General features: G+C 35.2%; 1 protein-coding gene across 1 annotated transcript; it reads left to right on the forward strand.

Annotated features, from left to right (window-relative positions):
- Positions 1-49: 49 nt before the first annotated feature.
- Positions 50-22,774, forward strand: LOC144956049 (cyclic AMP receptor-like protein A). Its single transcript, XM_078886354.1, has 15 exons — positions 50-474; positions 931-1,058; positions 4,052-4,104; positions 4,701-4,755; positions 5,457-5,513; positions 6,311-6,371; positions 7,278-7,365; positions 11,054-11,143; positions 12,782-12,817; positions 13,628-13,706; positions 14,791-14,838; positions 17,251-17,333; positions 18,622-18,698; positions 19,874-19,944; positions 20,728-22,774. The coding sequence occupies exons 2-15, from the start codon at positions 1,011-1,013 to the stop codon at positions 20,866-20,868; spliced, it is 987 nt and encodes a 328-aa protein (XP_078742480.1). The 5' UTR covers positions 50-474; positions 931-1,010; the 3' UTR covers positions 20,869-22,774.
- Positions 22,775-22,985: the final 211 nt, after the last annotated feature.

The raw sequence follows: 22,985 nt of genomic DNA on the forward strand, positions 1-22,985 counted from the left end.
GCCTTCTCTCCCTTGACAACAAAATATTACCCTCTTCAATAAAAACAGCATAAAAAGATAGAAAGAGTGCAATGTTGTTAGTATAGTAAACAATTGGAGGGGTGTTATTTTCGGCAACTGGGTAATTTGTGTATGTTGAAAGGTGCTCTTTTATTATCTTGCCTCATTTCTTGTAGATAACAAGTATTGAGTAATGTCAGATACAATCAATGTTGATAAGTGATTGCCTCATAGCATGTCCGTTACAGTCGAGTTAATCATTCTTTTCTAGACTAGACGGTCTAGCAAGTCAAATCACAAATCAATTCAAACTCTTAGTCTTAAAACTAATAAACAAAAGCTCCTCATCCTCTTACTCTTACTCTTACAAACTTACTTCTACACCTGCACTTGTATTTCTGATATCGGAAACTCAATTAACTGAATAAAAAAGAAAAAGAACAAATAAATATACAACGAAAGGAGGAGAAAACGGTTAGTATGTTTATTCTTTTTTTCTTTCTACCTCTTCCCGTTCGGTTACCGATATTTAATTTTCTTACATTTTTCTTTTATACAGAGTGCATATTACAGTAATTGTTTTTTATCATTAGGTAAGTTATTCGTAGTTTGCTAGTTGCTGTTGCAAGTCCCCTACCAAAGCATTACATTTAATTACAAAATAATGTATATATGATGATATATTAAATAATAATAATAATATTAATAATAATAATAATAATAATAATAATAATAATAATAATAATAATAATAATAATAGTAGATAATAATGCTAATATTAATAATGGAAAATTTAAAAAACAAAACAAAAACCGCCATCTACAAGTGCAGAGATAAAAAAATATCAGAGTTAAGGAGCGCTCCACATCAGGAAGTAAATAAAAAAGGGAAAGTAACAATTTGATTGATTAATCTTTTTTTCCTCCCCAGAAACAACTAGTCGTTGGCTGGCAATATAAGGAGGAACAGATAGTCAGTGGTGAATTTTGTTTCCCAATTATTCATCAATCATGGCTTACTCAAATTGCTCAAGTTTTCCTGATGATCCTAAAAAATGTGTAAGTTTGAATTTGAAAGGAAAATCTAGTATGTACTAGTAGCTCAGTTGGGGTTTGAATCAAATTGATTCAATGCAGAGTTTTTTGTTATTCTTGTTTCTTTGGGGGTATTTTTTTTTTTTTTTTTGTTTTATTTCCCACATTTCTTTGTTCACCTGACAGCAGTGGCTGGCTATCTGAAAATTAGGTCTGGTGAAAAGCTCTTTGCAATGGACTTACTAGCATCCTATCCAATAGGTAGAAAGCAGATCGTTTTTGCCCAAGTTATCAACAGAAGCCAGTATATAAACTCTAGCGTTAAAAACTTCATAAAGGGAGTGAAAAATTACATGACAGATTCTCATAATAAAATAATCTATATCACATTTATCCACAAACCTGTACAAAAATCATTCATTATATTAGGAAATGGCTTTTGAAAGGAAAATATGGGGCCTGTAGAATATACCCCTATATGGAACCTGTAGAATCTATCCCTATATAGGACCTGTAGAATATATCCCTATACGGGCCCTGTAGAATATATCCCTATATGGAACCTGTAGAATCTATCCCTATATAGGACCTGTAGAATATATCCCTATACGGGCCCTGTAGAATATATCCCTATATGGAACCTGTAGAATCTATCCCTAAATAGGACCTGTAGAATATACCCCTATATGGAACCTGTAGAATATATCCCTATATGAGACCTGTAGAATATATCCCTATATGGGCCCTGTAGAATATATCCCTATATGGGCCCTGTAGAATATATCCCTATATGGGGCCTGTAGAATATACCCCTATATGGAACCTGTAGAATATATCCCTATATAGGACCTGTAGAATATACCCCTATATGGAACCTGTAGAATCTATCCCTATATAGGACCTGTAGAATATACCCCTATATGGAACCTGTAGAATCTATCCCTATATAGGACCTGTAGAATATATCCCTATATGGGGCCTGTAGAATATACCCCTATATGGAACCTGTAGAATATATCCCTATATAGGACCTGTAGAATATATCCCTATATGGAACCTGTAGAATATATCCCTATATGGAACCTGTAAAATATATCCCTATATAGGACCTGTAGAATATATCCCTATATGGGACCTGTAGAATATACCCCTATATGGAACCTGTAGAATCTATCCCTATATAGGACCTGTAGAATATATCCCTGTATGGGACCTGTAGAATATATCCCTATATGGGACCTGTAGAATATATCCCTATATGGGACCTGTAGAATATATCCCTTTATGGGCCCTGTAGAATATATCCCTATATGGGCCTGTAGATATATCCCTATATGGGACCTGTAGAATATATCCCTTTATGGGCCCTGTAGAATATATCCCTTTATGGGACCTGTAGAATATATCCCTATATGGGACCTGTAGAATATATCCCTATATGGGACCTGCAGAATATATCCCTTTATGGGCCCTGTAGAATATATCCCTATATGGGACCTGTAGAATATATCCCTATATGGAACCTGTAGAATATATCTCTATATAGGACCTGTAGAATATATCCCTATATGGGGCCTGTAGAATATACCCCTATATGGAACCTGTAGAATATATCCCTGTATGGGACCTGTAGAATCTATCCCTATATGGGACCTGTAGAATATATCCCTATATGGGACCTGTAGAATATATCCCTATATGGGACCTGTAGAATATATCCCTATATGGGACCTGTAGAATATATCCCTATGACCTGTAGAAATCCCTATATAGGACCTGTAGAATATATCCCTATATGGGCCCTGTAGAATATATCCCTATATGGGCCCTGTAGAATATATCCCTATATGGGCCCTGTAGAATATATCCCTATATAGGACCTGTAGAATATATCCCTATATGGGACCTGTAGAATATATCCCTTTATGGGCCCTGTAGAATATATCCCTATATGAGACCTGTAGAATATATACCTTTATGGGGTGTAGAATCTATCCCTATATGAGACCTGTAGAATATATCCTTATATGGGACCTGTAGAATATATCCCTATATGGGACCTGTAGAATATATCCCTTTATGGGCCCTGTAGAATATATCCCTATATGGGACCTGTAGAATATATCCCTATATTGGACCTGTAGAACATATCCCTTTATGGGCCCTGTAGAATATATCCCTATATGAGACCTGTAGAATATATCCCTATATGGGCCCTGTAGAATATATCCCTATATGGGCCCTGTAGAATATATCCCTATATGGGGCCTGTAGAATATACCCCTATATGGAACCTGTAGAATATATCCCTATAAAGGACCTGTAGAATATATCCCTTTATGGGACCCTTAGAATATATCCCTTTATGGGACCTGTAGAATATATCCCTATATGGGACCTGTAGAATATATCCCTATATGGGACCTGTAGAATATATCCCTATATGGAACCTGTAGAATATATCCCTATATGGGACCTGTAGAATATATACCTATATGAGACCTGTAGAATATATACCTGTATGAGACCTGTAGAATATATCCCTATATGGAACCTGTAGAATATATCCCTGTATGAGACCTGTAGAATATATACCTGTATGAGACCTGTAGAATGTATACCTATATGAGACCTGTAGAATATATACCTGTATGAGACCTGTAGAATATATACCTATATGGGACCTGTAGAATATATCCCTATATGGGACCTGTAGAATATATCTCTATATAGGACCTGTAGAATATATCCCTAAATGGGACCTGTAGAATATATCCCTGTTCTTATCTTATTGGGTTTTATTTTTTTTTTTGGCAAAGCGCTTAGAGCCAAACATTTATTAAGCTCTATATAATTGCTTGTTATTATTATTAGATATTCAAAGTTAGATATTTCTCATTCTGGACTTTTCAAAACATAAATTATGTGTGTATGTACTTGCTTTGACAATCCAGACTAAGAAACTGTGATTTTGTTTTTGCATCAGGTTAATACTACAATGTGATTTGCGTTTTCAGGATATTTTGGTGGCTGTAAGAAGAACGTTTGGGTCTATTTCCCTGGTTGCATGGTAAGTAACTCCTTCTGTGATCGGTTGTTTAGTTGTGATTGCTTTCAAATAAATGAAGATACTGATGGGGACCCCACAGGGTGCAGGATTAGTCTATGAACGGAAGCATGTTGACCTCCCAGCAGCAGTTTCAGGAAAAGACTCAAAAGAGTTAATAAAAAATGAGAGTAAAATGTATGCTTTATAAATTCCTTCCTAATTCTGTGAACCTTCTGTGCAGCTATGGGGTCTTGTGGAATGGCAGGCACCTTTGGACTGGAAGGTCCAGGGTTCGTGTCCCACTCTGAGAGGTGCATTGTTGAGTCCTTGGAAAAGGATCTGTACTCACATTCTCTCACCGTACTCCGGTGTAAAATGAGCTCCTGGTCGTTAACAGCGTTGTCTCTGTTGGAAAAAAAATTGTAATATCGCCTTATATGCATCATGTCTCGTCCTATATTTAAGTGTTGATACTGGCTAGGGGCCCCTTATAAAGTGCTTTGAGCATGTTTAGTGAGTTAGGCGCTGTATAAATGCTGGGGTTATTTTTTTGTTGCTGTTGATTTTGTTTGTTTTTTCCTTTCCATCTATATTTTTCTACTCATCTCTATTTGCAGCTTGTTCATGATCTTCGTCATTTGGCTTTTCAGGAGATACGTTGCCTTTTCACAGGTAATACCAAAACATTAGCTTTCTCATGTGATACTGTTAGTTATAACCTTTTGGGCCATATGAAAACTAATTTTTAAATTTTATTTCATACAGTACAAGTCACTTGTTAGGCAGGCTTTTTGTATGATGATGATAATAATATAATTTGTTCATAGAAAAATGATAGTTATTGGCCAGGAAAGACTTAAATGAACTCTTGAACTTGTTTCAAAAATAAAAAAAAGTAGTCCTTCAGAGCCATTAGGCCCATGGAGCCACAGTTTATATCAGTTTCTATAGCGTGAAACAGACCATAGCAATTGTTTGCTATCCTTTGGATAGGATGCTAGTCTATCACAAAGTGCTGTCCACCAAATCTAATAGACCCAGCAACCCATTCACTGCTGGGTGGGCAAGGGGGTCAGAAAATAAATCTCAACTTTACCCGGGATCAATCTCAGTCCCTTTGCACGTGAAGCGAGTGCTCTACCAACTGAACTATCGGGACTACAACTATAAATAAAATAGAATTACCATTGTGAGGTGTAAAACTATCTTTATTGACATCAATAGTATTGTTATATATTTTCTTTCAAGGGTTTTGAGCTCAGAACATTCGATGATTTTTAAAAAAAAATTTTTTACGCTGTTATAGTCATTTTTGTACATAAAGCAAATTTGTTTTGTTTTGTTTTGTTTTTTAAATTATTTTCTATCCACAGAGATTGATTCTGTACCTGAGTATCGCTGCCTGTCTGGAAAGCATTTCCTTCTTAATGGTAAATATGAAAGATTCAATCAATTATTTCTCGTGGAATTCTTAACTTAACTTGAGCTTTTATATAGCGCATTATCCACTAAACATGCTCAAAAGTGCTTTACAAGGGATCCCTGGACAACAGCAACACTTAACATGTAGGACGGGACATGACGCCTTTTAGGCGATATTTCAGTTTTTTCGCTGTTAACAGGCCAGGTACTAATTTTACACCTGAGTACGGTTAGAGAATGTGAGTAAAGAGCCTTTTCCAAGGACTCAACTATGTGCTGAGAGAGACTCGAACCCGGGACCTTCCAATCCGAAAGCGAGTGTCATACCACTAGACCACATAGCCACTTGTTACACGTCAGTATTTTGTAATTGGACAGTGTGTATCAGACTAATTTTTCTTGTTCATTAAGTATTGAATAAATCGACAATGCATATCACGCGCATATCTTCATTTGACTCATTTTTTAAAAAACATTTATTAGCAAACTATGAGAGATGTCGTATAACTATCTTTATTAAAATTTTTGTTTTGTTTTAAATCTCCGTGACAACCAACTCTTTATAAGTATTGATATAATTTGCTTGAGGAAGTGGGGGGGGGGGGGGGGGGGGGTATCATTGCCTAGTAATTATTTATTTAAAAATTTGATAATTGATGGGGTAATTGAGAGCGAATTCGGGGAGAGGGGGGGGGATGTACTAGATTTGACATTGTATAATATTAGGGCGATGTGACGCACCTTAGTTTAAAGATAATTTGAATAAATTTGCATATTTTTCTCTTTATTTATATTTTTGTTTTAGGCAGCTGAAGAAGATGATGGAAGTTATTGTGATTTCCAAGGATGGTTCATGACATTTTTCAGTAAGTGACTCCCAATAGTTATTGACAAACAACATCATTTTACTGCCCTACACAAACAATATACTGTTTTATATTTTGGCCAAAAAGCATTTTCATACTTTATTTATCAAATGATGAAAGAACCACCAACTCGTCAAAAATTCTTATACCTGAGACCTCAAAAGTGTCAATTTCATTGTAAAATAGTCCTTCAGAGCTATTAGGACAGAGTTTATATTCCTATCCTTTGGATAGGACGCTTGTCTAAGAGACCCAGCTACCCAATCATCTAAAAATCTTGACTTCACCAGGGATTAATAATAATAATAATAACTATAATAATAATAATATATACTTGATTTATCCAAAAAAATTGAAATTCGTTTACAGATGTGGCATGCATGAAAATGTATAAACACAAAGTTGAGAATCTATGGCGACAATGTATACATATATATATGCATATGCACAAAAATTGTAAAAATATAGCAGTTAATTGTAGTTCCTTTAGGTGTGAATCACGTACTCTACCAACTGAGCAATCAAGGCCCCTAACTTCAGTGTATGGCAGTTTGTATGCCCCATGCGTAGATTGTCCAAACATCCCAGTGTCAAACATGCCAATCAAACACCATGAGGATAAAACAGAAAGTAACACTGTCTGTGTTAGTTGACCTTATGAAATTCCTTTCTTATTGTTTTTCTATTTATTTATTCATTCATTTATTTATTTATTTATATATTTATTTATTTGTTAGTTAATTAGTTAATCAATTTATTTATTCATATGCTTTTATTTATTTATATATTTATCAATATATGTTATTTATGTGTTGATTTATTTGTTCTTTTATTCATTTATATATTTCTTTTATTTATTCATTTATTTATTGGTGTATTTATCTATTTATTTAATTTTGTTTTCAGGTTGGCAGGTGTTGCTATTGGTGACCTGCATGACTTTCAACTTATTCATGAATGTCATCAAACTCAGAACAACAGAGAAATACGAATGGTGAGAAACTTAATTGTGCAAACCAATTTGAACTAAACTGGCAAAGTTGTCGCAAATACTTCCTCAGTCCTATTCACCAACAAAACCTCTCACCACCCACCCTGTAGAATAATGAAAAATAACATAATAAGATTAAATGTTAACATGTATATAGCTCACATTTATTTTGATCTCTCCATGAAGCTGTCATATTCATTTTGTTTATTACACCAGAACAAGTAGACATACAATGAAATTCACGCACTCAAAGAAAAACCCATTCAAAAATACTAAAACACCAATCTACAAACTCAAACATCTTCAAATATGTGACCCTCCGCCTCGAACCGGTATTAAGTCGGGATTTGGAAAACGAAGAAAACCGGTTTTAAAGTGGAAATGGTCAAAATTATCAAATTTCAGTTTTTGGTTGTTTCAGAAACTACAATAATTTTTCTACATGAAAACATAATAATTCAACATAAACATTGACGATAAGTTATATAAATTTCAAGTTTGAAAATGCAACTATCAGTGACACATTCAAAACGAGAGTTGACTTTCTCTCAGAGAGCCACCCTTTCCAAAGCTTAGTAATACCGAGTCTTTTTCTCCACCAATAAGATGTAAGATATCACAGCAAAGGGCGTGTCTTTATCTATCTCAAGAGAAAGCACGACTGTTTCCACAATTTCATGGTTCAACCAATAATGAACTTTAAAAACTGTAAACAAGTCTAGGTTTTTCCCTGACAACCTTACAAATGAATGATTCTGATTGGTCAACGCTCATCACATGCGCTGTGGACTGTAGGCCATAATGCTCGAGCGATGCTTCATGACGTCAACATGCGTGTGTTACATACGTGTGTGTTTGTGCATTTTGATACACACCACATGCTTTTATATCTGTGTTGTATTGGGTAATGATTGAGGTGGGGGTCCTCCTTTGTCCCTCTTTTATTCATGAAATTATAGGATATGCTAAGACTTAATAGGACAACAGTTGCCTAATCTTACACTTACAGAGGATAAACATTTACTTTTAAGTACAAAAGCAGAATAATAGATATAGCCTTCAACAATTAATGAACTGTAACTAAAAAATGAAATGGATAGATAAACAGACAGACAGACAAACCTATTAATGGATAGATAGATATGTAGATAGATAGATAGATAGTTAGATAGACAGACAGACAGACATATAGATAGATAGATAGATGGATGGATGGATGGATGAGTAGATAGATAGGTGGATAGATAGATAGATGAAGGGGAGAGAGAGACAAACAGAGAGAGGGAGAGAGAGAGGGGGAGAGAGAGAGAGAGAGAGAGAGAGAGAGAGAGAGAGAGAGAGAGAGAGAGAAAGAGAGAGAGATGTTCGTTTTGTCGTGCTTTCTTTGTATACTGAAAGAAAGGGGGGGGGGGGGGGGGGGGGGGGGTTCTTTTTAGACAATGAACAATGTGGTGGAACGCTAAGGAAAACTTGAGAGATTCAATAACATGTTTTCATGTAAGTCACTACACAATAAGCCCCACCCCTCCTCCTCAAGCTGTTATCTGACTCAAAATGAAAACAATGCAATGATTGATTTGACCAGCCCATTTCTTTAATTGCAATCTCATTGGTCAATATGTTTCCAGTTGATTGACTATGACTTACTTTGTAACAAAATGCTTTCTTTAAACTATCCCTACAATTCTTTGCTCCGCCTCCATCCCTTTCTTCATGTCTACCTCACTCTCTCCGTCTCCCTTTAGTTTCTTTCACACATACAAACACACACACACACACACATACACTTATACAGGTTTCAATCTTTATTATATTTCCCTCGCGAACTCTTAACACAAGCAGTCTCTCTCCCCTCCCCCTCTCGCTCCTCTTTTTCTCTATATCTCTCTCTCTTTCTCTCTCTCTCTCTCTCTCTCTCTCTCTTTCTCTCTCTCTCTCTCTCTCTCTCTCATGTGTGTCTGTTTGTGTGTGTGTGTGTGTGTGTGTGTGCGTGCGTGTGTGTGTGTGTGTGTGTATTTTACTCTCTCATTCTCTCTCTTCCTCTCTAATCCTCTTTCTTGATAATTTTTTCCCTGCCCACCCGGCTTCACGTAGTTTCAAAACTGTACTTTCAAATTTCAACCTTCTTTAACTTTTGGCATTTTGAAATCGTATTTTCTCTATTAAATAAGACAAAAAATTCACATTAATAATTCTTATTTCATTGATTTTTTATTTAAATATCAAAAATTCTTGAAAAAGTGAGCAATTGTCGGCGTTTTTTTTTCCAGTGTTATATTTGTTTTAAGAACATCTTACATAATAATGAATAACTACAAAAGCAATAATTGAATTGTTTCAAAAATTTGTATGTACATTAGTAAATGTATAAGCTAAGCTCATGCCAAATTTCACTATTCTCGTCAAATATTTGATGTCCGTATCTAAGGAGTTATCTTTGCCCATTAATTTAACTGTGCGTGAAAACGGTGCCTCACTTCAAAGTCGATTTTCTTAAAACTTGGTTTTCACACTCTCCCTACTTCAAACGGTCATATCTCGACAATAAATAATCAGAATTATATAAATTTGGTATCAAATTTTGAAGCATAAAATAAGCTGTGATTGGGTACCAAAAACCCAAAATTGAAAAATCCGACTTAATACCGTTTCGAGGCGGAGGGTCACATATTCATTTGCACTCCGCATTATCAAAGACTGGAATGCTCTTCCCGAATCATGTGTGAACACAACAGATTTAGAAACATTCAAACAAAGATTATTAAAATTCTTCAGCCTAGCTCTGCCCTCGAATACAAATACTCAGAATTGAGTCGACTTTGAGTACCATTCAGATTCAGATTCAGATACTTTTTACAGTCCACAGCTTCTAGCAGTTTAGTATCACTTTGACTTTGGGGACAAGTAGATTAAAAAACAAAAAGAGTCAAGACTGCATTGTCTGATCAACTTGCAAACAGAAAACATTAAGTTGATAAACCGATTCACTCGCTCATTCAGTCTTTCCCATGACACAGATGGTCATAGGAGGAACTTGCAGGATGCAGCCTTCACAATCGGGTGCTACACATCTCAGTCATATCAGCTTGTATGATGTCAATCCTGTTTATTCCTTGATGTTTTCCTGTCACGTTTTCTTTTGTTTTTTCTCCGCCTTGCCTTAGATAACTGTCTTACAAAAGCTGTCATGTCTGACAGGATGTCCAAACCATGCACATTTCTGTCTTTTAACCATTGCTTGCAATGTCTTCCTGCCAGCTTTTCCACATCTTCAAGAACCCTTTGTCCTCCTCTTTTTGACCTTCCATAACTGTCTTGCACAACTGTCATTCTGACAGATGTCCAAACCTGCACATTCTGTCTTTACCATTGCTTCAATTCTCTGCAGCTTCACATCTTCAGACCTTTGTCTCCTCTCTCTTTGACCTTCATAATGTTTGCACAAACTGCCATGCTGACAGACCAAACCATGAAAATTTCTGTCTTTTCCTGTCTTCCCGCCATCTTTTCCACATTGTCAAGAACCGATTGGTAAGAGATGAATCAGAATCTTACAAATGCAGTTTTTTATAATCCCAGGCTCTCTAGTTCTAAAAGGTTTATGGGTAAAAAATGATGAGGTTAGAGGAAAGGGTTTTGTTTCATTCAATATTTCACAATTTCATTTCTCTTTATCTGATTCTGACCCCAGGTTGTATCTAGGAATTTGTATCTTTGTGCCTTTAGCCATATCCTGCCTGCCTTTCATAGGACATCAATATGGACCATCTGGTGCCTGGTGGTAAGTGTGATTCGTGAAAGTTTTAAAAAGAATTTATACTGCATGAATTGTATGCTTAGACTGAGGCCACACTACAGGCGATGCAAAGAGAAATGGACAGGGTTAAGCGAAGCAGGAACATTGAATATATACCAAAATAAGATGACTGGCTACATCACCAGTGAAGAGAAGCGTGTCGCGAGAGCTTGAGCCATTTTCTTTCACAACAAAATCTTGACTGTTTCTGGGATTGATCTTAAGTCCCTTTGCACGTGAAGCGAGTGCTTTACAAGTTTAGGTATTGAGACCCCCCCTCGCTCTCAGTGAACCCACATGATAAAATCTCTTGCTTCACCACCATTTCACTTCCCATCACCTGTTGTATGGTCTCGGCCTTAGATAATGATGATCAATGTGAATCAAATCTTAAAAGCTAACATTTCATTGAAACAAAAAACAACAATGTCTTCATCAACCATTTTTGAGTATTTTTATATCAATACCATGGATACATGTATCAAAGGTATAGGAGGAAGGAAGTTGACGTCACTCAGCTTTTTGTTATTATTTTTAGACAGCCTGTTTGTGATAAGTTCTCACTAGATTATATCATTCAGACATTTAACGTTCAAAGTTTCACATACTTTTTGTGTGTTAGTATATTCTATCTAGCTGGCAGATGTTGTGAGCATTCTATTTAAAGGTGTAGCATCAATATTATACGACTCGTCATCTCAAAACAGGTTTATGTCGGGGTGGATTCAGGCTTGTCAAGTGAAATTAGAATAAAAACGATTTTTAAAAAAATCGAATTTTGTGTTTGTTTGCAATTGAAGAAATTGTATATAAATTATTTTTGGTATTTTCCTTTGTTTATTTATTGATTTTACCTGTATTGAATGGAAATTCCATGTAAATGTATATTTCATATTGACAATTGCCTAAAATAAACCTTTGAATCTTTAATCTTGTATTAGTCGCCCACATCCTCTAACCGGTGTTATGTTGGAGTGGAGTGGAAACCAATGTGTCAAGTTTAAACTTAAAATGATCAGACATATAAAAAAAAGCAATTTCTTTAGATTTACCTCCCTTTATGAATCTATATTTATTTTACTCAATAATAGACATGAACTTTGACCTAAGTTCCATTTTTTAAACTATAAGAATCTAATGTCAACATGAATATCACTCTGACATGATATAACACCCATTAGGGATATTAGGTCACTTATTTATGTAGTAGTGCAGTTATGTGATCAAGTGGTATGACACACGCCTTTGGATCGGAAGATTTTGGGTTCGAGGTCTGCTCTGAAGGGCACATAGTTTAGTCCAGGGAGGTTCTTTACTCACATTCTCTTACTGTACTCAGGTGTAACATGAATTCCTTGCTGTTAACAGCATTGTCTCTGTCTGAAAAAAAATGGTAATATCTCCTCTCACATGTTAAGTGTTGCTTTTGGCTATGGACCCCTTGTAAAGGCCTTTGAGCCACTTAGTGGATATTTCGCTATATCATCATCATCATTGTCTTTTTCACCCTGGGTGAGGGTATAGGGCACAGACAAACAGTTTCCATCCTTCTCTATCTTGAGCTAACTTTGAATTTTTAATGATTTATTTCATCATGATGGTTTTATCTGTTCTACTCCTCAGTTGGCTCAGAGGAAATACAAGTTGGAGAATGGGCATGTAAGCATCGTTACATCATTTCATTGTTACAATATTTATTTCTTTTAAAATTATATTTTGCATAGTAGTCTATCAGAGCCTATGGAGCCAGAGTTTGTCCTGGTCTCTATATCGCGAAACGGACAAAAGTAATTGCTTGCTATCCTATGGATAGGACGCTAGTCTATCACAAAGTACTTTCCATCAGATCTAATAGAACCAACTACCCCTTCACTGCTGGGTAGACAGGGGGATCAGAAAAATAAATATCGACTGCACCCGAGATTGATCTCGGTCCCTTTATATGTGAAGCGTGTGCTCTATCAACTGAGCTATCGGGACTCAACTTTAAATAGTGCACCAGTCTAAAAGGTCATGGTTCAATTTCTGCTCTTATAAAATTGTGCGACTATGTGGTTATATTGTGTGACACTTGCCTTCGGATTGGAAGGTCCTGGGTTCAAGTTCTACTGCAAGCAGCACATAGTTGAATCCTTGGAAAAGATTCTTTACTCACATTCTCTCAGGTGTAAAATAAATACCTGACTGTTAACAGCATTGTCTCTGTTGGAATAAAAAATTATAATATTGCCTAACAGGCGTCATGTCTCATCCTGCATGTTAAGTGTTGCTGTTGACTAGGGACTCCTTGTAAAGTGCTTTGAACACAATGGTTATTGCGCTATATAAATTCTAATTTAAAAAAAAAAAAAGTTTAAAAAAAAATTTTTTTCTTTAAATTGCAAATTACTCACAAAATAATGGAAAGTTATAAAATGCCTTTTTTTGTTTTCTTCTAGTTATCGTTAGCTATTATTCTATTATTTCCAGATGGTACGGACCTCTCTTTGTCACCCTGACTGGACTAGCACTGACTTACACATACATTATCTATTCTCTCAATAGGAAGGTAAGCTATCCCTTATCTTTTCCTTACTTAATGGCGGTGTCGAAAGCACCGTCAAACACCTAAAAACAAACAAACAATGGTGGTTGTAGTTGTAGATATTGTAAAGGTAGTAGTTGTAGTAGTAGTAGTATTAGTAGTAGTTGTAGTAGTAGTAGATGTAGATAGTGTAGTAGTAGTAGTAGTATAGTATAGTAGTGTAGTAGTAGTAGTAGTAGTAGTAGTAGTATAGTAGTAGTAGTAGTAGTAGTAGTAGTAGTAGTAGTAGTAGTAGTAGTAGTATAGTAGTAGTATAGTAGTAGTATTTAGTAGTAGTAGTAGTAGTAGTTAGTAGTATAGTATTAGTAGTTAGTAGTAGTAGTAGTAGTAGTAGTAGTAGTAGTAGTAGTAGTAGTAGTAGTAGTATAGTAGTAGTAGTAGTAAGTAGTAGTAGTAGTAGTATAGTAGTATAGTAGTAGTAGTAGTAGTAGTAGTAGTAGTAGTAGTAGTAGTAGTAGTAGTAGTAGGTGAAAATGAGGATAATAATGTCAATAATAATAATAATGATAATAATAATAATAATAATAATAATAATAATAATAATAATAATAATAATAATAATAATAATAATAATAATAATAATTATAACAATAATAATAATCATAATCATAATATTGATGATGATAATGGTAATAAAGTAATAATAATAATATTACTAGTGATAATAACAATAATAATAATGATGATGATGATGATATAATAATGATGATAATACAATTTATGGTGATGGCAGTGATGATGATGATGATGTTGAGGAGAAGAAGGCATGTCATCATAAGATACAGATCTCTCCGTTCTATGACAGTGGCCTGTCTGTAATGCCACATGTTTAATCCTTTAAAGTTCCATTCTAATCACATATTATATTATTTTGCTCTTTTTCAGAGAAGTTTTTAAGAATTTATTCCAATCAAGATTTCTTGAAAAATGAGAGTCACACTGTTATTTTGGTTAAAATAGATTTTCAATCATGACAAGATGCATAGTGGGAAATCTTTTGTATTTGTCATCTTTGGTAACCTATATCCTATTTCACCTGTCTTTCCAGGCGTCCAACTGGCACGGTACCTATGACCCAGATACAGACAGAGAATACGTACGTATCAGATCCCACGTTAGATCAAATCAACAGCGCTGTGTGTAAGAAACGGTGGTAGAAGACAATGCAGAAAGGGAAAATTATGAACAAATCAGCCTGCCTCGACTTGGCCTATCTAGGCACGCTGGTTTGTTTGTTATGTTTTTTTTTTGGTGGGAAAATTTTTTCTGTATTTTTCTTTTTTTCTTGAGCTTTGAGTTTTTATAAAACGCAATACCCATGAAACGTGCTCATCAAAGAGCTTTACAAAAGGCCCCTGACCAACAGCAACATGTAACATGTAAAACGAGACATGATGCCTGTTAGGCGACATTACAATGCTGTTAACAGCCAGGTAGTCATTTTACACCTGAGTACTGTGAGAGAATGTGAGTAAAGAGACTTTTCCAAAGACTAAACTATGTGCTGCTCAGAGCGGGACTCGAACCCAGGACGTTTCAATCCGAAGGCGAGTGTCATACCACTAGACCACATAGCAATATTGTTAGACAATGCAGAAAGAAAAATAAAGAAAATAATCACCCCCCCCCCCCCTCCCAAAAAAAAATCAGCCTGCCGCCACTGTGGCAGGCAAAACAGGTTAATTTTTTGGAGATGATATTTTCTTGTATTTTTCTTTCTTTGTATGACACTGTTTCATACACACCTATGTTGCATTTTTTGGAGATGATGTTTTCTTGTATTTTTCTTTCTTTGTATGACACTGTTTCATACACACCTATGTTGCATTTTTTGGAGATGATATTTTCTTGTATTTTTCTTTCTTTGTATGACACTGTTTCATACACACCTATGTTGCATTTTTTGGAGATGATATTTTCTTGTATTTTCTTTCTTTGTATGACACTGTTTCATACACACCTATGTTGCATTTTTTGGAGATGATATTTTCTTGTATTTTTCTTTCTTTGTATGACACTGTTTCATACACACCTATGTTGTATTTTTTGGAGATGATGTTTTCTTGTATTTTTCTTTCTTTGTATGACACTGTTTCATACACACCTATGTTGCATTTTTTGGAGATGATATTTTCTTGTATTTTTCTTTCTTTGTATGACACTGTTTCATACACACCTGTGTTGCATTTTTGGGGGAAAATTTTTTCTTGTATTTTTCTTTTTTTCTTGAGCTTTGAACTTTTATAAAGCGCAAAATCCGCAAAACGTGCTCAAAGTCAAAACAAGTTAATTTTTTGGGGATAATTTTTTTTCTTGTATTTTTCTTTCTTTGTATGACACTGTTTCATACACAATATTTTCAAATTTTTATTCTTATTTCTGCTACTTGAAACCTATTTTTGCCCTTACTGCCTAAAGTCTATGATTTACTCACTAGCAATGTATAATGTTTGACAAAAAAAAAAAGAATTAAAAAAAAAAAAATTCCCTTTATTCATCCCTAAGGGGAGATTTTTCTTTATGGTCTATTCCAAGTGAAGACTGGAATAACGCAGGCATCAGTTGCAGTGCCGCACCGCAAAGTATTTTGCATTTTCTGTTTACCTCTTGCCTCTGTATGTGTAGAGTTGTAGAGTACATTGTGGATTCTGCGTGCTGTATAAATTAATCAGTGATGATACTCACAAAAAGTCAAAAAGGAGGAAAAGTCTCGGAAAAACGGAAAACTCACCTAGAACATTCTTGCACCACAGGAAAGTAGGCAGGATGACTTCTTTTGAGTACAATTTTAAAACGCCCGGAGTCCAGTAAAAGGAGAAAATTTTATATATATATTATTTTTTTTAAAAAGGAGGTATTTTTTAAAGATTTATTATATAAAAAAAAGTAAAAGGAGGAAATGAAGGAAATATCCGCGGATCGAGGATCTGAGGAGGAAAACCGAGGAAAGGAAAGAAAACCGCGGATTTCCGCGGATCCGCGGAAAAGTATCATCACTGATTAATTAAATATTACACATTACAGATTTATTTAGTTTTCCTATTTTTTAAGCTTTAGATTCTCTTATTTTCACTCGCTCGAACTCTTTCAGCGCTGAGGCTTTATTCGCATTTCCTTCAGAAAATGGCTGACACCTGATTGAGGCAGCATGAGAATGACAAGCTAAGACAAAGCGACATTTGAATTCGGTGCAAAAATACCCCCCCCCCCCCCCTAGGGCCCATTGAATGTTCTGATACCATTGGTTCAATTTACAGTACTTTTGTGGAAAGTTGGACTGGATTACATTATTATTTTTGCCTTTCAAGACCGGCTGCACTGTGCTGCCATTGGCCAATAAAACAGATTCTGCTGTGGCCGCAGAGTACGGCCAATGGCGCTGAAAGAGTTAATCTTATTTTTTCTTTGTGCTTTTGTCTGCAATTCTAAGCATTTTAATATCTGCTTCTTCGAACCTGAGTAATGAGTAATGTAGGACAATGTCTGATTTTCTCTAATTCTTATTCAGCGACTACTGAAGGAAGACATTGTGACTCTGAGGTTGTATCCCTTCATCTACATCGCCACCATGGTGTTCCCTCTCATTAACAGGTAGAAAGAATGTGTTTGTGTGTTTGTGTCTAAGTGTGTGTGTGTGCGTTTGAGAGATAGATAGATAGAGAGAGAGAGAGAGAGAGAGAGAGAGAGAGAGAGAGAGAGAGAGAGAGAGAGAGAGAGAGAGATTACTGAAGGAAGACATTGTGACTCTGAGGTTGTATCCCTTCATCTACATCGCCACCATGGTGTTCCCTCTCATTAACAGGTAGAAAGAATGTGTTTGTGTGTTTGTGTCTAAGTGTGTGTGTGTGTGTTTGAGAGATAGATAGAAGAGAGAGAGAGAGAGAGAGAGAGAGAGAGAGAGAGAGAGAGAGAGAGAGAGGAGAGAGAGAGAGGAGAGAGAGATTACTGAAGGAAGACATTGTGACTCTGAGCTTGTATCCCTTCATCTACATCGCCACAATTGTGTTCCCTCTCATTAACAGGTAGGAAGAATATATTTGTGTGTTTGTGTCTGTGTGTGTGTGTGTATTTGAGAGAGAGAGAGAGAGAGAGAGAGAGAGAGAGAGAGAGAGAGAGAGAGAGAGAGAGAGAGAGAGAGAGAGAGAGAGATATTCTTTTGGCTGATTTCACCAAATTAACTCATTTTGTCTTCTTCTTCTTCTTCTTCTTCTTCTTCTTCTTCTTCTTCTTCTTCTTCTTCTTCTTCTTCTTCTTCTTCTTCTTCTTCTTCTTCTTCTTCTTCTTCTTCTTCTTCTTCTTCTTCTTCTTCTTCTTCTTCTTCTTCTTCTTCTTCTTCTTCTTCTTTTCTTCTTTTCTTCTCTTCTCTTCTTCTTCTTTCTTCTTCTTCTTCTTCTTCTTTCTTCTTCTCTTCTTCTTCTTCTTCTTCTTCTTCTTCTTCTTCTTCTTTCTTCCTTTCTTCTTCTTCTTCTTCTTCTTCTTCTTCTTCTTCTTCTTCTTCTCTTCTTCTTCTTTCTTCTTCTTCTTCTTCTTCTTCTTCTTCTTCTTATTATTATTATTATTATTATTATTATTATATTATTATTAGTATTATTATTAGTATTATTATTATTATTATTATTATTATTATTATTATTATTATTATTATTATTATTATTATTATTATTATTATTATATTATTCATCTCAGTCTTTCTTCTTCTTCTTCTTCTTCTTCTTCTTCTTCTTCTTCTTCTTCTTCTTCTTCTTCTTCTTCTTCTTCTTCTTCTTCTTCTTCTTCTTCTTCTTCTTCTTCTTCAGAGAAATGAATTGTGTGGTTTCAACAAGAGGTTGATATAGACTATTAGAAATATGACTTATATTTTGTATTTTTTGTTTTCTAGAATTCAGAACGCTGCTGCCCCAGATAATCATGTTTTTGCCTTGGTCCTTCTTGCCTCCATCACATCCCCATTGCACGGTGAGTATTGAATGAGTGCCATTCTGTGGGGTTTTGTTTTGTGTGTGTGTGTTGTGAGTGTGTGTCTGTGTATATAGATAGTATGCGCTTGGCTAAGAAGCTCACAACATTGTCATCCGGAAGTATAACCGACCAACACACAAAACTATGTGTAACCATGAACTTTTATAGTCTGGTTAATACATTCTAGTGAGAATTACTCATGATCACGGATGGCAAAAAACAATAACAAAGACCTGAGTGACGTCATCTTCGTTCTATCTATATGTGTGTGTGTGTGTGTGTGTGTGTGTTAGTGTTTAAGTAATTTTTTCTTTTAGATTTTACATTTCACTCTTATTTTGTTTTCCTTGTTTGTGATTAATTATGTGTTGTCATGTGTTTTTTGTTCCGTGTTGTTTCTTATGTTATTTTCAAGATGCTATTTTAATATAGGTCTGGAACAAAGCGTGATTTTAGTAAATTTTTCAGAAGCCAGAAATTTGCACTTTTCCTCTATTACTATGTTAATAAGAATTTTTTTTCTTTTTTGAAATAAATGTTTTTCTGATGTCACTTCTTCTTTTTCATTATATTTTAATATTTGTAATCGTGATGATTTATGTAGGGGGCAGCGTGGCTCAGTGGTAAGGTCTTTGCTTCATACCCGGAAGGTACCGGGTTCGATCACTTGCCACTGCACTGTGTGGCCTTGAGCAAGTCACCTCACCCTAGCTCATTTGCGGTGCTACACTGCGGCTGACGCCTCGGTTATTCCAGTCTTCCCTTGAAATAGACCCTAGAGAAAAATTTCCCCTATGGGAGGAATAAAAGGAATTTTTTTATTTTTTAGATATGCCTTTTAGATAGGTTACACGAAGCCTATTTAAGTGTGAGTCTGTCAGTGTGTGTTTATGTGTGTGTGTGTGTGTTTCTTTTCTTTTTTTTTTTTTCACTTTTTGTTTCATTAATGTCTGTTTGCGTATATTATGTATGTGCTATAACCAAATGAAAAATTGCCTTCATGGACAATAAAGATATTATTATTATTATTATTATTATTATTATTATTATTATTATTATTATTATTATTATTATTATTATTATTATTATTAAAATAGAAAATCAATGTTTTTAAATGCTTTTCAAATGATATGTTGATGTTAAAACTATTACTTAAAAAAATTTCCCAACAGGGGCGCTGAATGCTTTGGTGTTTGGCCTGAATAAAGAAACATTTCAAAAGCTACGACCGGCTCAAATTAAGGTGAGTGGTACTCGGTCAGTGGTGATTTTGTTCTTACCTCCCTTTGCTCTTGATCTCTCAAACTTATAAACAGCTTGAGCTTTTATAGAGCGCATTATCCACTAAACGTGCTCAAAGCACTTTACAAGGGGTCCCTAGTCAACAGTAACACTTAACATGTAGAATGAGTCATGTCGCCTGTTAGGCGATATTACAAATTTTTTTTCAGACAGAAACACTGCTGTTAACGGCCAGGTATTCATTTTACACCTGAGTATGGTGAGAGGATATGAGTAAAGAGTCTTTTCCAAGGGCTCAACTATGCGTCGAGCGAGGCTCAAACCCAGGACCTTCCGATCCAAAAGGGAGTGTCATACCACAAGACCACATAGAATGCATACATGACTTGATGACATTTATGTAAGGGTTCCAATAGGTCAGTTGGTAGAGCATTCACTTCACAGCAAAGGGAATTAGATCAATCCCGGGTGCAGTTGACTTTTTTTTCTGACTCCCTTGTCTATCCAGCTGTGATTGGGTAGCTGGCTCTGATCGATCTGGTGGAAAGTACTTTTCGATAGACTCGTGTCGTATCCTGAGAATGTTTTCAACATATTCAATGCTGTTACCAACTTGTACTCATTTTACACCTGAGTACAATGAGATCATTTGTCTAATAAACAGCTTTGCACCATGGCAGTGGGACTCGAACCAGGGACCTTCAGGGTCAGAAGTCAAGTGGTCACACCACATGACCCCAAAGCTGCAGAAAGGGAAATCACTCCATTTATCTTTATTCCACAGTTGGCATTTCACGCCAAGCTTGCCCCAAGGAGTGTTATACAAGAATATCCCCAACCTGATGCAGACACCAATGTCCTACACGCCAACGCAGCACATCACGAAATGGACATTGACATGTGTGTCAACCCTGGAAGTGAATGATGACTCGTTATTTTTGCCACACAGTAGCACAGCACACACAAGATAACACGGAATGTGGAAGTACATTGTGTCATGTGACATGTGGAAGTACATTGTGTCATGTGACATGTGGAAGTACATTGTGTCATGTGACTTGTGGAAGTACATTGTGTCATGTGACTTGTGGAAGTACATTGTGTCATGTGACTTGCTACACTTTGTCAGACTAGATACACACAAAACAAAGATGGAAAGAGTGTTTTAATCTTAACACACACACATATGGTACACACATTACACACTAAACAAATCACAACAGTATATCTATCTATCCACATACCTACTTACCTATATACTGAACTATCTACTACGTTCTTACTTACCTACCTATCCGTCCACCTACCAATGTATCTATCTACCTATCTACCTATCTATCTATCTATCTATCTATCTATCTATCTATCTATCTATCTATCTATCTATCTATCTATCTATCTATCTATCTACTATTATCTATCTATCTATCTATCTATCTACTATCTATCAATATATCTATCTATCTATCTATCTATCTATCTATCTATCTATCTATCTATCTATCTATCAATCAATCATCATCATATCTATCTATCTATCTAATCTACTATCTATCTATCTATCTATCTATCTATCTATCTATCTATCTATCTATCTATCTATCTATCTATCTATCTATCTATCTATCTATCTATCATTATCTATCTATCTATCTATCTATCTATCTATCTATCTACTATCTATCTATCTATCTATCTATCTATCTATCTATCTTATCTATCTATCATCTATCTATCTATTTATCTATCTATCTATCTATCATATCTATCTATCTATTATCTATCTATCTATTATCGTTTATCTATCTATCTATCTATCTATCTATCTATCTATCTATCTATCTATCTATCTATCTATCTATCTATCTATCTATCTATCTATCTATCTATCTACCTACCTACATACCTACCTATCTATATCTCAATCTATCAGTTTATCTATCTATTTATCTATCTATCGAATGCCCCTTAGTTAAGAAATATCTTGATCTGTCACATAGGCAGACGAACAGCATTGCAATTTTTCAAGAAAAGACTTTAAATCAACCTTTTGGAAAAAAATGTCTTTCTTAAAATATTTAGATTTTTTAAATATGTAAATATTATATACATTTTGCTAATGTTGGCGTTTTATCCAAGTGATGGGCTGAGTGACTTCAACTTGAGTGGATTTGTGAGTGTGTTTTGTCTGGATTGTTAGGTCTCTTTGTGAGACCTGCTGTGTGTCTGTCAAGGGATTTGAGTGAGATTTCGGCACAAAGCACGATGATATAAATGTACTTCATCATAATATTTATTATGAGTAACATTCTACTGTGCTGTTCCATACAAGACCATAAACACACCTGACCCTGCAATGTAACACACATGTCATATCCTTGTCATATTTTGTATCAATCATAATATGTCCGTAGGTCATTCTATTTATAGTAACACATGCCCATGCCAAACCAATCACTACCATTTTACACATCTGACCTTGCAGGTATCATATTTTGCTACCATATTTTGTAACACATGCATAACAGTCTAATCATAATGCACATTAACCATTGCCATGCAACACATCTGACCTTGCCAAGTAACACAGATTTCATAGAATTGTTTTATTTTGTATTCATCATGTGTGTCATTCTAATTGTAGCAGCACACACATGTGTACCAGATCAATCCTCACAATAACTTCAAAAGTGACACAGAGCTGCCAGAAGCTGTCAAAACTAATAAACAAAAGAATGAATATAACATCTTCAAAAGAGACCAAATTACCAAACACAGTACGTTTCAGACTCAAAACGCTTCTTCAGCCAATCACAAAAAAAAAAAAAAAATTAAATTAAAAACATAAATACATCCCTTAAAACCCGGGTAGAAGGTAAAGAAATATGTAATTGGCTGAAGATGGGTTATGAACCCGAAACGGTATTTTTTAAATTTTATTTTAAAGCTTATATATTCATTTTTCTTAATGACTTTTCATGATACCTTCCCCCGTGTATCAGTAGACCTTTTTTACCGCCAAAACCATGGGTTGTATTAAAT

This window comes from Berghia stephanieae, chromosome 10 (assembly GCF_034508935.2).
Source record: "Berghia stephanieae isolate SIO BIC M18660-M18661 chromosome 10, UCSD_Bste_1.3, whole genome shotgun sequence".
Lineage (NCBI taxonomy): Eukaryota > Metazoa > Mollusca > Gastropoda > Nudibranchia > Aeolidiidae > Berghia > Berghia stephanieae.

Bases quoted from the DNA above. Each gene is read 5' to 3' on its own strand.
- LOC144956049 (XM_078886354.1), top strand. From the start codon at position 1,011: ATGGCTTACTCAAATTGCTCAAGTTTTCCTGATGATCCTAAAAAATGT. The intron at 4,105-4,700 runs GTAAGTAACTCC...CTCTATTTGCAG, and splicing joins TCTATTTCCCTGGTTGCATG to CTTGTTCATGATCTTCGTCA. The intron at 7,366-11,053 runs GTGAGAAACTTA...TTCTGACCCCAG, and splicing joins ACAACAGAGAAATACGAATG to GTTGTATCTAGGAATTTGTA.